Genomic DNA, 13,553 nt, shown 5'->3' with positions numbered 1-13,553 from the left:
TTTTACTTAACATGAGGTTCTCTAGAGAAGAGGTGTCCAAAGTTTTCCTCTGAGGGCTGATTCATTTGTTCTGATGTTTCTGTTTTTGTTATATGAGGACTGCAAAGGAAATCACAAAGGATGCCAGTTCGTTTTTTTGACTATTATGCACTGTCTACATTGGGGGTTCTCTACGTGATTCCCATAAGCACCAGGGTGCCCTGTAAGACAGTTGAGGTGCCCGCTGACCTCTTATGAAAACGGCTCACAAGTGCTGGGCCATTGTGATTTTCTTGTCAAGTAATTTTTTTAGTTGATGACCAAATCTATTTAACCCTACTTCCAATGAGTAACCTGACAATAACATAGTAACAACATAGTAATAACACAATAAGTTGTTATTTAAGAATAAAAATATAAGTTACGCACATATATATATATATATATATATATATATATATATATATATATATATATATATATATATATATATATATATATATATATATATATATATATATATATATATATATATATATATATATATATATATATATATATATATATATATATATATATATATATATATATATATATTGTCCAGGATTCTATAAAACTACCAGAATTGTAGATGATTTTTTTTTCATTAAATACCTGCTTTATAGATGTTTTAAGACATCCATTTATTCATTCCAAAAAATGTTCAACAGCATGAATAAAAACTATTTTTGTAACTGTTTCTAGGCGTCACTTGCACTTATGTCTGTCCAACCCAGTAGAAATGTGAAAAAAATAACTTGTTTTTTTCACCCACTCCAAAAAGTTTCTTCTTCTCTGTTATTCACCTGCAGGCAGTTCAGGAAGAAGTTGCAATCCCAGGAGCTTTTGTGAATCTCAACTATTTGAGCACGAGAGCTGCAGGTTACCTCTCTTTGCTGCGTATCCTGCTTACCCCTCCTTTGGCGTCCTCGCCCGTTTCCCCTCTTGGTGGTCTTTCCAAGGTTCATGTTCGAGCCTCAGTCCAAGGACGGTTGTACCAACGCTGGTATCCTGCTGGCCCGGGACTGATACACAAGCTGGTCTGGAACAAAACAGATGTCTATGGACAAGAGGTGTGGGGCCTCACACATGCAACAGGTAGGCACAGTTTATTCTTTTATGTGGTGAAGTTCAGTAAAATGTGCTGTTGTGGGTACGAGAAAAAAAATAATACTACAACTAACGTTATTTTCATGTTATGCTTAGGGGTTTTGATTACTGTCACTAGACACAATTCGAGGGATTTGAACCATCTTTATGGATGCATCAGCTGCCATATTGAAAAAAAATCTGAAATGCAGTCCATAAAAGCTTTTCAAAGTTTCATTAAAAAAAAAAAAAAAAACACACCCAAAAGCCACTGTTGCCTGTCTCAGATAGTTGTCTATTCTCAAGATTTTGGTACAATTAAAACTCCTCGGAACTGCACCATCCTCATGAAAAGCACCAGTGGATTACATGGACTAACCAAATGAAGTCAATAGCGTGATGCATTGTAATAAAATTGAAGAGCATTGTTATTTATCGCTATCCCACCCTTAACGCAGTTTACCTTATGCAGTTTTGCATATTTACAGATTAGCTTCGTGCATTTTGTTTTGAATTTGTATTGGCTAAACAGTCCTAATGATTGTAGTTATTGATCATAAATTAATACATGTTTACAGTATACAGTGTTTTATGTGTTAGACGAATTGTTTGGGCTGTAGAAAGGTTTTGTTTTTTGTTAAAATCTATTTTGTTTGGTTGGTTGGTTGGTTGGTTGGTTGGTTGGTTGGTTGGTTGGTTGGTTGGTTGGTTGGTTGGTTGGTTGGTTGGTTGGTTGGTTGGTTGGTCGGTTGGTTGGTCGGTCGGTTGGTTGGTCGGTCGGTTGGTTGGTTGGTTGGTTGGTTGGTTGGTTGGTTGGTCGGTTTGCCAGCCAGATTCTTTTTCAAATTATGTTTGTATGTTAAATGTTGTTTTTATTTTCTGAATCATTTCATATTATATTTCACATATTTGTTTTTCATGATTTGTTTTTTTTATGTGTATTTATTCATATTTGGTTATTTGTATTTACTTTCATTTTTTGTGTGAGACAAACCGACATTTCTTTGTAGGTATGGATACATATTCCTCTAGAACCCATGAAATTACATGTGGGGGTCCTCCAAGGTTCAATTTTAGGCCCAGTACTGTCTCATCTGTTAAAACTTCCCCTTGGGGATGTCATCAGGAGACACGGAGTCACCTTCCATAGTTACGCTGATGACACCCAGCTCTACATTGCTTTGTCTTCTGATGACACAAGTCTTTTTAAATTGCATCTCAGATATCAAGTCATGGATGGCAGAAAACTCTCTACAGCTCAACCAGGACAAAACAGAGGTTTACCTCATTGGTCCTAGAGGTTGAAGAGAGAAACTTTCACCAAAACTACAAGATTTTAGACCTTTAGATTACAGTAAAAACAAGGGTGTTATTTTCAACTCGAGCCTATTCCACATATCAAAAACATATCAAAAATTGTCTTTTTTTTCTCTGAATCTGCTATTGTCTTGTAGTATGCTGAATGTTTTTATACAGCACTTTGAGTTGCAATGTTTTGCCTGAAAAGTGCCTTACAAACAAATTTGATTTGACCTGCTAGACTCTTGTAGTAAGAGCAGGTTTGGTGCTTATTTTCGTTTGAGAACCACTTTCGACTTAAAAATTGTGCTCTTGAATGCTACTTTGAAACCCTTTTTTTATTTTAATCTGAAAATTTGTTATAAATTTTGAAGTATGATTTTTAGTTTGGAAGCTTTGATTTGGTTTTGTTTTTCCTCTCAACTTTTCACTTGGGAACATTTGGTCATCCTTAAATCAATCCATCCATTATCTTCCGCTTATCCAGGTCGAGTTGCGGCAGCCTCAGCAGGGAATCATTCTAACAATATGAGTTTGACAAAAAGTTCAATAAAAACAGTGTTAGCGCATAAGCAAACATGGAATGGCATTTGTCCTCCATTGATCTTTTATTTTTCATTGCCATCGATTTGTTTACCTTTTCATGTATTGCCACCACGTTCTATGATTTAACTGCAACATAACAAAGACGTGAGCTCTTAGAATAGAAGAGAGGCTGACAAATGAAATTAAGACTGGTTTTGGAATCGACCAAGATTTTTGCAGATGACATTCCGATCTCCTGTGAAGGCGGGTATGGGAACATTTACACATGCCGGAGAGGAAGGTTGAAGATTTTCAGACGTGAAGTGGAATACGCGCATGAATGAGTGGGATGGAGAAGCAAAAGTGAAGCTAAAGGGAGAAGATATAACCAAGGTGGAGGACTTTAAATATTTATGATCAAGTGTCTCGAGCAACACTGAGTGTGGTGAGAGGTGAAGAAATAGAATCGAGTAGGCTGGAGTGGGTGGAAGGTGTTTTATGTTTTTGTTTTGTTTTTTACATTGGTGGAAGATGCAACTCAAGATTTGCTTTTTTAGTGACATTTTTTTAATTTTTTAATTTTCTTTTATTTTGCTACATGTTAAAAAGTGTGGCTTATTTTTTAATGTTTTTGTAGTAGGACCAAGATATCAAGCGAGCTGTGCTAAATTTGCTCTAAATACAAAACACTGCAATAACATCTGGAAGTATTTACGAATCCCTTCGAGAGTAATTAGTCCATGTTTTTTTCCATTATTCATATAATTAAAACACAACAGGAGCAAAATGGGATGATTGGAAGTGCTTTAATCAATATTTAAAACTCACTGTACTCATGCTATTTATACTTTTCCAAGTACTCAATGTATGCATCCCAATAGAGCATTAGTAAAAAATATTTATCAAAAACACTAGTTTTATCGTTGCGTCAATGTCAAGTCGCTGAAGTTCCTTTCATCTTCGAGGAACGATAACCACTAATGACAACAGCACAAAAAGACTATGTGTGTTGCAAACTAGCACTATTCTACACAATATGGTTTCCCTGGCGCTGTCATCTGGAAAAATAGTGCTCCCATTTCACACGACGCAGCACTCGTTTGCGTTTTCTTTCGGCGGCGTAGTACTAAAGTGCTCCTCTTGGTAATCGCCATCTTGGAAAAACACGTGACATTAATAACAAGAACTGAAAACGGAGCAGCTGAAAATGGCGTCAGGTATGCGGGGGACATCACTGTTGGCATTCTGCAACACAGGACCTCCTTGCCAAATTCCCCAAGCGGTTGGTACTAGGTGTGCGTCATGCTGAAAATGTAAGAAATTGACAAAAATGAGTTCATTTGTATCTGCTGTTTAAGCCTGCAGCTTAAAATCCAGTGCAACTCATACAAAGAAAAAATGTATTTTTGTCCGTTTGAGCATATGGCTTTTAATCAGGTGTGCTCTGTTGTCCATAATTTTCGGCAATTCTATTAGCATAGACTGGGTGAATCACCAAAGTGGTTTTCATTGAGTCATTTAATCAGTGTTTTTAAACCTTTTTAAACCAAGGCCAACATTTGCATTGGATAAATTCTAGGGCCTGTTGTTAATGTAATAAAAATACATGTAATTCAAATGTATTGATACCCCCGCGACCCTACTAAGTATAAGCGGTGCAGATCTTGGATTACATCCAGTATTAATACATGTTAAAATTTAGCAAAGTAACTTAATTTGAACACATGATCGCAGCAAGGCTTTAGTGCTAGGACCTTAGCTTGGCCTTTTGGCTGAGAGTAAGTGTCCCGGCTCCTAGGCTTTGTAGCGTATTATGAACTGACCGATAACGGATACTGCATAATGAATAACGAAGATAGAACAATAACCCTTAAAAACCCCAAAACCCCACATAAAACAAATGTAAATAAATGAAAAATACATATGTATTTCCTTTCTTATAAAGCAAGTAAATTATAACTTCTAATGAGAAAAATAATTGGACAAAAGAAAAAATTTTGCAGCACAAGCTTAAAGGGACGTTGTGTATTATTTAGTGCCTTCTCTTGGTAAAAAAAAAAAATAATAAAAAAACCTCAACTCCTTTAAAAAGACTATAAGAACTTTCATATAAACACTTTTTTTTACTTTACATTAGATGAGGCTTACCCAGGAGGAGCTGATATGATTGTCCGCCATCTTGTTGTTAAGCAAAAACCTTTCGAAAGGCTGTGGATAAAATTAGAGAAAAATTGTGCAATTTCGTCACTTTGAATCTCCATAGTTTGTAATTTTCCTTGTGCTTTGTAGCACTTGTTTTTGGTTGCACTACACAATACAACGACATCTAGTGTTTAAATATTACGCAGTATCCCTTTAAAAGTTATTTTCAAACAGTTACTGAACTGATTTACCAACAGTATTTGCAACAGCTTGGTGGCCTTGGTGGTAGGGCGCCCGCTCTGAGACTGGGAGGTTGCTGTTTGGAGCCTTAGCTGGGTCATACCTAAGACTTGCACAATTGCCTCGAGGCTTGGCGATCGGTAGTAAGGGTTGGAATTGGGGGGTTTGGACATCTAATTACTCTCAATGCAATTGGGTGGAGCAAGGGGGCTGTAAATCCCCTCCTCTGTATTAATCTCCCATTAAGAGTCATGGTTGTGAATGTGTTATTGACTCTAGCCACTGCCAACTAGGGGGATATGACCCCGGTATATATATATATATATATATATATATATATATATATATATATATATATATATATATATATATATATATATATATATATATATATATATATATATTATATTTGCAACAAATGAACCATTTTGATATGGCAAACAAATTTACTATTTGAGCTCATTTGAAGTCACAATTATGTGCAGCAAACTGAAGAACGTTAAATGGTTTTAAAGAAAGAAACTCATTTCAAAAGACTCAAAATATGAGATTAATATAATAATGCCAACCAACAGTTTGTTTATGACTGTTTATCACAGGAATGTTCATTAAACGGGCGCAGTGCTATTTGCAGTCCACATAAAACACTAGATTTTATATTTTACATTACAGCAAACACAAAGAAATGATATAAACTACTGTATTGACAATGAGGCATTCCTCTTCAGAGAACTATGTATTTGACGCCAAATGTTTTCATCCACTTTTTGCACTGTGTCATAGTTGAAATTGGTAATCAATCACAAGAAGGATTCCTTGGTAACTGCTTTAAAAAAAAGAGCTTTCGACAGATTGCTCCTTCATTCTTTCTGAAGGTAGGTATAAGGTTTTGGTAGAGTTCAGTAAGGGCCAGGTACTTTCTAGTGAGTCGCCCTAACGCTTGTAAAATGTCAAAATAACCTTAAAGGGATCTTAGCTTTTTTTATTAAAAATAAGTTTAAATTGCAGGGATCATTTTTTATATATAAAGCATTTAGAAGGAAAATAATTGCATATCGGAAGGCCTGTCATAAAAAGAAAAACATTACGGAATTTATACCATTTAAAACACTTTGACAAAGTATGTCAGTGGAGAAGTTCCTGTGAAACAAAGCAATGCGAGGACAAATTCTGCAGCGGCAGGTAGGGATTGCTTAACAGTTTTGACAGAATGAAGGAAATGTGTGCGTTCATTGAGTGTAAGGCAGGGTACAAGAACTATGCATGGAGTGTACATGTGATGCAGGCCCTGTTGAGAAGTCCACATGTCAGGTAGTTTGTTTTATTTGGTACAAGTTGTCTAAGTATAACTACATGTGGCAGCCTTCCACAGGAAAAAAATGGATTACTTTACAAGCATACGCGAATAATGAATACTAACATTCAGTCTTGCCTGGGGTCCATCTGAGTCATTTTTAGCAGAATGCTTCTATTGAAAAGCAGCTCCGTGTGGCTGTACGCAGTTTTTTCTAATTGTTCATGAAGTTTCCCATTCCGTGTTTTTCTCGCATGTCCTCCTGTGTCCTCTTTTTCTTTTTAGGTGCGGGTGTTTTTGTAAAAAGTATTGAGTATGGAGCACAGTTCATTCTTTATTAAACAATGGGTCTTCTATTTACATTAATTAGGTGCGATATTTGTGACATTTTATTTTATTTACCATATTTTTACGACCACAAGGGAATCCACTAAAAGGCACTGTTTTAATGATGTGTGACATTGTTGAAGTTCTTAGAAACATAGAAAGGGTGTAAGCTTTATATACAATCTGCACGCCAAATATTCACTCTTAACACGGTGTCCTTTACCATGCCCACCTACACCAACCAACAAGGTGTGCGTATTTAATAACAGAGCAAAAATCCATTTGGTTGTGCCTTATGAATTATTGATGAGGAAATACTAATATTTTTCAATCATCAATAGGTGTGGGCATGGTAAATAACAGAGATGAAACAAGCACAAAAATAGGGAATGTACAGAACATTTTTCACCAGTAACCGTCATTTAATCAAACCCATTAAAGTTCTCCTCTGTTTCTGAATTGAATAGCTGCGCTAAATCCACATCAAACTTCCCAGGTTCACATTCCTCAATCTCAGAGTCAAATTGCGTTTCCTTGGTAGTAATGCCTTTTGCGGAAGCTGGAACATTACGAGCAGACATGTTAGCCCAACCATCTACATCGACTTATAAATTGTTCCTCCTTCCACTCCTATTGTGTGTTCTTTGCTCGCAAGCTGTCTTTGAAATGCCGGTTGACACCAATGTCCAGCAGTTGGAGTTCCTATGTCAGGCCTCCAAGAATGACAATAAGTTCATAGTTCATTTTCTCCACTTTGGGTTTTTCCGCATCAGCCTTGAACCCATGCACAGATAAAGTTCCATTAGCGAGAAGCAACAGAAGACAGCAGGCCGATGTGAAAGATACCATGGTGCAAAGGAAAGAGTCACCCACCGTCACAAGCAAAATGCCGATTGGCAGTGGCAAAACGCGTTAAGTGTCCGCTCGTCTGCGAATAGGTACGCAAAGAAGTATAATTTATTGGCAAATTATGGAATATGGTGTGACTTAAACTATTTTCCTCAATGATCTTTGAAATGCATGCATGTGCAGATACACATAGTGATAGCACATACTAATACTAATACCACACCTTGTTCGTGTACATATTCTATTCAACGCTTACATGTCCCATTAAACTTTCATGGTGTCCTCTCGTTCACAGTCCACGACAAAACAAACAAAACACAGGACTGCACCACTAATTTTGGCTACATTTTAATACTAATGTGTGCCTTAAAATTAGGAAAATCTGGTAATTGAAATGACAATAATTGTGTGCGTAACATAAATGCCCGTATCCAATTGATGTGACATTTCTTGAGAGCCATTCATTTATTAACTGATGGTCCAATGAGGATTCCATCCCGACTCACTTAGGGCGGTGAGCAAAAGACACCATGAACTGCTTGCAAGCCAATTGCGCGCCACCCGGGGAAAACCCTTTTCACACTCATTCCTACCCAGGGACTACCTGCAAATCGGCCTGGCATGAATGTTTTTAGAAAGTAGAGGGAAACCATAGTGCTCGGAGAAATTCCACTCAGTCAGAGGGAGAAATTTCAAAACTCCACACAAGGACGCTGGTATTTACAATTCAACCCGGGTTTGTGAATAGTAAAGCTGGCATGCTAACTCCTCATTTATGATCCCTCCATTTTAAAGGACAGCTTTGATTAAATACATTTGTTGTTACAAAGGAACCTCGCAAAAGGACACTTATTGTTTCGACATTCGGAGGTGTTGATAATCATTCATTTATGATTTTGTTTTACTTACGTTTGTGTGTAAATGAAATTAATTATGAATAGTTTCCATGGTCATTTTGACCCTAATAATGCCCTGCTCTTCTTGTATGTGTATGGTAGACAATTTAGCAGTATCTAAACTCCTATAAGAATAAAGTGTTAAGTCAAGATTAATATCCATGATCCACTTTAATCCAAATCAGAGTAAAATTGAAAAATACAAAGATAATGCAATGAGTCTGACACCACACCATAAACGGTTGAAAAAAAACAAAAAGCAATTCGCAATTTGAATGGACTAAGTCAACAAAGATATATGTTTCGAACCCAACAGACAATGGGTTATAAGGCACAGCAACAGAAGCAGACTGTGTTTATGTCACGTGTTTATGAGGATGTCTTCTTCTTTGAGTTTAAAAGCAGTTGGCATCAATCATTTTTAGTGCATGACTGTCCCTTATCATTACATATCCATGTCTTTGTTCCACTCCTCAAATATTACTAAAAGGTTCAGTACTACCCAAAACTAAGTATCCTTTGTTGAGGCGTATTATTGAAGTACCGTATTTTCCGCACTATAAGGCGCACCTAAAAGTCTTATTTTTTTTCAAAAGCTGACCATGCGCCTTATAACACAGTGCGCCTTATATATGGCTCAATATTAAATTCGCAAGGTCTCGCAACTACGAGAAACAGCCGCCGACTCCATTTTTCGCGCTGTGCATACTGGGAAATATTAAACGATTGGTAGTTGCCGGGGCTCGTGTTGTATTTGTTTACTAAGTGGCAAAATGGCTACCCCATTAAACTGCTTAATTCATATTCAACAAATACAGTATTTGTCTGAATCCAGGGTTTTGACTGGTGAAGATGTAAAGCACAATTTACCTTAAACAAACGCAGAATTATTCAGAATGTCACGTTTGACAGAGAGAGAGAGAGCGAGAGAGAGAGAGAGAGAGAGAGAGAGAGAGAGAGAGAGAGAGAGAGAGAGAGAGATTCTCTTTCATACGTGCATTTGTATAAAAAATGGCTCCTGTTAAGAGACACGCGTACAACGCAGAGTTTAAACTCAAAGCGATCAGTCACGCAGCACAACACGGCAATAGAGCGGCAGCGAGAGAGTTAAACTTAAATGAATCGATGGTACGGAAGTGGAGAAAGGATGAAGATAAGCTCCGCCAAGTAAGGAAAACTCAACAAAGTTTCCGTGGCAATAAAGCAAGATGGCCAGAGTTAGAGGAGACACTTGAACAGTGGGTTGTTCAACAAAGAGCGGCAAGCAGAAGTGTCAGTACGATAACTATACGTATGAAGGCAACAGCGCTGGCACAAAAACACCGGACGTGTTGGATGGCCCATTCACTGAGATATGGTCAATTCGAACACAGCAGAAGAAGAATTCGAGGGATTCGTCGATGAGGAGCTTATAGAGTGATCTTTGTTTTTCTTTTGTGTGTTTACGTTTTACATTTTACAGTTATTATGTTATTGCTTTATTGTTATCGTTTTGCACTCGTTGTTTTTGCACATTACGAGTGTCACTTTATTGCGATTGCACTAACGTTTCATTTAAAATAACAGTATCAGACGTTTTTTTCTTTGCGTGTTGACTAAATGGACAAAAAATAAAATGATATGTCGATGTTGTTCAAAGATGTTAAAGATGTGTCACGAAAATGCTTTACCTCAGAGAAAATAATAAAACGGCTGTTTATTTATTTTGGGAGTGAATGGAGTTGTGGAAAGCTTGTTCGTTAATAAAGTTTGACCTTTTTGAATGTTTTGTTGACATTCCCTTGAGCGTGGCAACATCTAGAGGTTGCATAACGTAACTACATTCTCTACTGTAGTCAAGTCGTCACATTTATTTACCGTAAATAGCCCTTAATCCCAAAAATGTCTCGAAGGACTGCACAGGATTACAATTACAAAATTGCACAATTACCTGATCTTAAACCAGCATGCACTTATAGCGCCTTATAATGGGGTGCGTCTTATGTATGGCATAAGTTTTAAAATATATCATTCATTGAAGGTGCGCCTTATAACATGGTGCGCCATATAGTGCGGAAAATACGGTACAACAATACTTTCAGTGAAATGCTCTTTAAATGAGAATTTCTAACTAGATCAATATGGCTCCCAATGTGGCACTGCTTCCTGTCTGAGGGTCTCTTTCAAATCGTTTATGGAAAACAAATTATGTAAACTTCAAATTAACTTTGCCTGGGGGGAACAGAACAATACCCTTTTTAATTTAGTGAAAGATGACTTACAAGACAAATCGTCATTTAGTGAACTTCCTCATCAGCAACCTGGAAATATATTTTAGACAATTGCTCATGTGAAGTCTGTTTTTTGTAGAAAAATCTGAAGTTTGCTGAAACTTGGTTGGATTTATCAAAATCGGCACATTGTACTATCAATTTCATCCTCTCCTCTAAACACAAACTTTTACACATCTACACTATTTTCAAGCAACATAACTCAACTTGGAAATTACTCTGGCTTATGGGAAGTAGCTGCAGGCGTTGCGCAAATCAAAAACTCAACATGCATCTGGGGACACATACTGTAATTTAGTTTGTGCTTGGGCCACTGTAAGCTATAAAGGGCATAGAAGCCCATCCTGTTTCTTGAACAGGTCACATTAAATAACAAGGAGGGCTGTTGACATATGTTCTATAAAAGTTTTTTTTTCTAGGTAAACCCGCAGATGTAAAATGACTTTGAAACTTTACACAGACAAATCAAAAGGTTTTGTGTTGCATTGATTCTTTCTACTGATCTGTTTGCATCCGTCACTTCATGTTATGTCAGATTTTTTGTTTGTTTTATCTCTTTCTCAAAACAGACATTTTTCATCTTTGACTTTCTTTTTCCTTCGTTTTTTTTTTTTTAATTATTTTTATTATTCTCGGCAAGGTCTTCTCCTTCTTACTCATGGTTTTCTCTGTTCTTTCCTATCTCCCTTGTTGCTTTTTTTGTCTCACGCTTTCCTATTGTTCTTTCATCAGTACACTTGTCCCCCCCTAAATATTCCCTCTCTCAACTTTTCAGTGCTTTACAGCATCCCGCAAAAACACAAATTGTACGTCAGCACTCAAAAGCCCAGCCAAAGTGTCTACAAGAAAGGAAGATCGTGCTCTGTTTGCTGGGGTGAATACATGCCCGCGGCGCCAACTAAGGGGAATTTAAGCTTTGTACTTGGTGCTATATAGTGCATGTGCATATTGTTTGGAAGGTGGTGTGCATGCGTGCATGCCAGAGTGTGCGTGACCGACTTTCTATGTGTCAGTAGGGATGTTGCTCTGCAGAAAAAAACAAAACAACTGAGCCATTGGCAGAAAATGTTGCTCACATTATCGAATATTGATATTTTAAGATATGTTATGTTGTTTTTCAAAATAGAAAACGATAAATGGGTTTCAAATAAGCAAACCATCTCTAACTAGATTTGAAAAATTTGACAAGTAAATTTAGACTTAATGGTGGGTTACATCATTTGAGGTGTCCTTCATAAGTTGAAAGAAAATATGTTATCTATTAAATCTGTAATACATATGCCCAAGTGAGTTCAAAGAGCCTCTATAAAAACTAATCCCACCGAGCCTCTTCACTTTTATCTTACTTTTATCAGAGCTATTGAGGACGTGCAATACATTAAGAATCAGGGAAGGGGGAGGAAAGGATGGAAAATGTGCGGGAAGGAGGGAGTAAATGGGGATGTAAAGAGTGATTTTATGCTTGTCATTTGCTTTTTTGTTAGTGTAGCATTAAAATGGCAAAAGTAAGAAGGGCCTGCTTCAATAAGAGTCAAAACGCCAACCAAAGCCCCAACAAGAAGAAAAAGAAGAGTATATCGGAGTGCATCTAAGAAATGCACGTACTTGCATGCGCCACATGTAGACTTTGATAAAGAGAACAATCATTATGTCATGGGCCAGAACAAGCACTCGGATCCAATAGCGTCAGTTAAAGGATTTATTTGGACAAAGTTCGGTGGAGCAGGCTTGGGACGTCGGCTCTTGGTAGCAGAAAGCCTCTTTGGACGAAATGGTGACTCCGTGGTGAAACGCGTGACGAGTAACGTAGCAGGTAAGTCGGTGGCCGGGACGGAAGAGTAGATCGTAAACTTTTAACAGACAAGGGTCAGGCAACGAGAATCAGGCTTGGAATACACAAAGGGATCGTGGTACCTTGAATGTTGGAGGCTCACTCAGGGAAACGAGGAGTACACTCGAACGTCCATCTCTGGACGCTGACAGCTTATGTAGAAAGCCTCCACCAATCAGGAAATTGCGTTCCAGCACACCAGCTGATACCTCAGGTGGCTCCAGTTAGGTAATCACGACACATTATTTAAGCCAGAAGATGGCCTCGGCGAGTATAACATTTTTTAAATTCCCGACATCATCTTTAAAGTTTGTTCAATTAGTTAAATTATCTTCCAATTATCTTCTTCATTTCTTGAAAAGTATCCAGTCACCAGATACTGTAAGTAAATCAGTTTGATGATCTTTTAAGGAACGCTGTGTAATATTTGACGACTAGGTGTCGCTGTGTTGTGCAGTGCAGTGCAACTAAAAAACAAGTGCTACAAAAGACAAGGAAGATTAAAAACTATGGAGACTAAAAATGACATAATCGCACCATGGGAATCGTGTAAGCTCCATCTGAGTAAGCCTCGTTTTATGTAAAATGAATACCAATTTCCCGACCAATAAATTTGAAAATATACTTTTGCTTAAGTAAATGAATGTATCCATCCATCCACTATCTAAACAGCTCATCGCCAGTAGGGTCACGGCGATACTGGAGCTCATCCCAGCCATATTCAGGCATTGGGCTGGGGACACCCTGAACTGGTTGCCAGCCGGTCAGAGAAC

At 37.5% G+C, this 13,553-nt stretch overlaps 1 protein-coding gene across 1 annotated transcript in view; it reads left to right on the top strand.

Annotated features, from left to right (window-relative positions):
* tenm1 (teneurin transmembrane protein 1) overlaps nt 1–13,553 on the top strand; it is a 381,706-nt gene that overhangs the window by 251,767 nt on the left and 116,386 nt on the right. The window contains exon 18 of the mRNA XM_088344425.1: nt 831–1,116. Coding sequence (XP_088200551.1) covers nt 831–1,116 — 286 coding nt within the window. The remainder of the gene's footprint in view (nt 1–830; nt 1,117–13,553) is intronic.

This window comes from Urocampus carinirostris, chromosome 9, assembly GCF_059441175.1.
Source record: "Urocampus carinirostris isolate Australia breed hairy pipefish chromosome 9, RoL_Ucar_1.0, whole genome shotgun sequence".
NCBI classification, from domain to species: Eukaryota; Metazoa; Chordata; class Actinopteri; order Syngnathiformes; family Syngnathidae; genus Urocampus; species Urocampus carinirostris.
The sequence above is the reverse complement of the archived record's forward strand: the minus strand, read 5'-3'. Positions and strand labels throughout refer to the sequence as shown.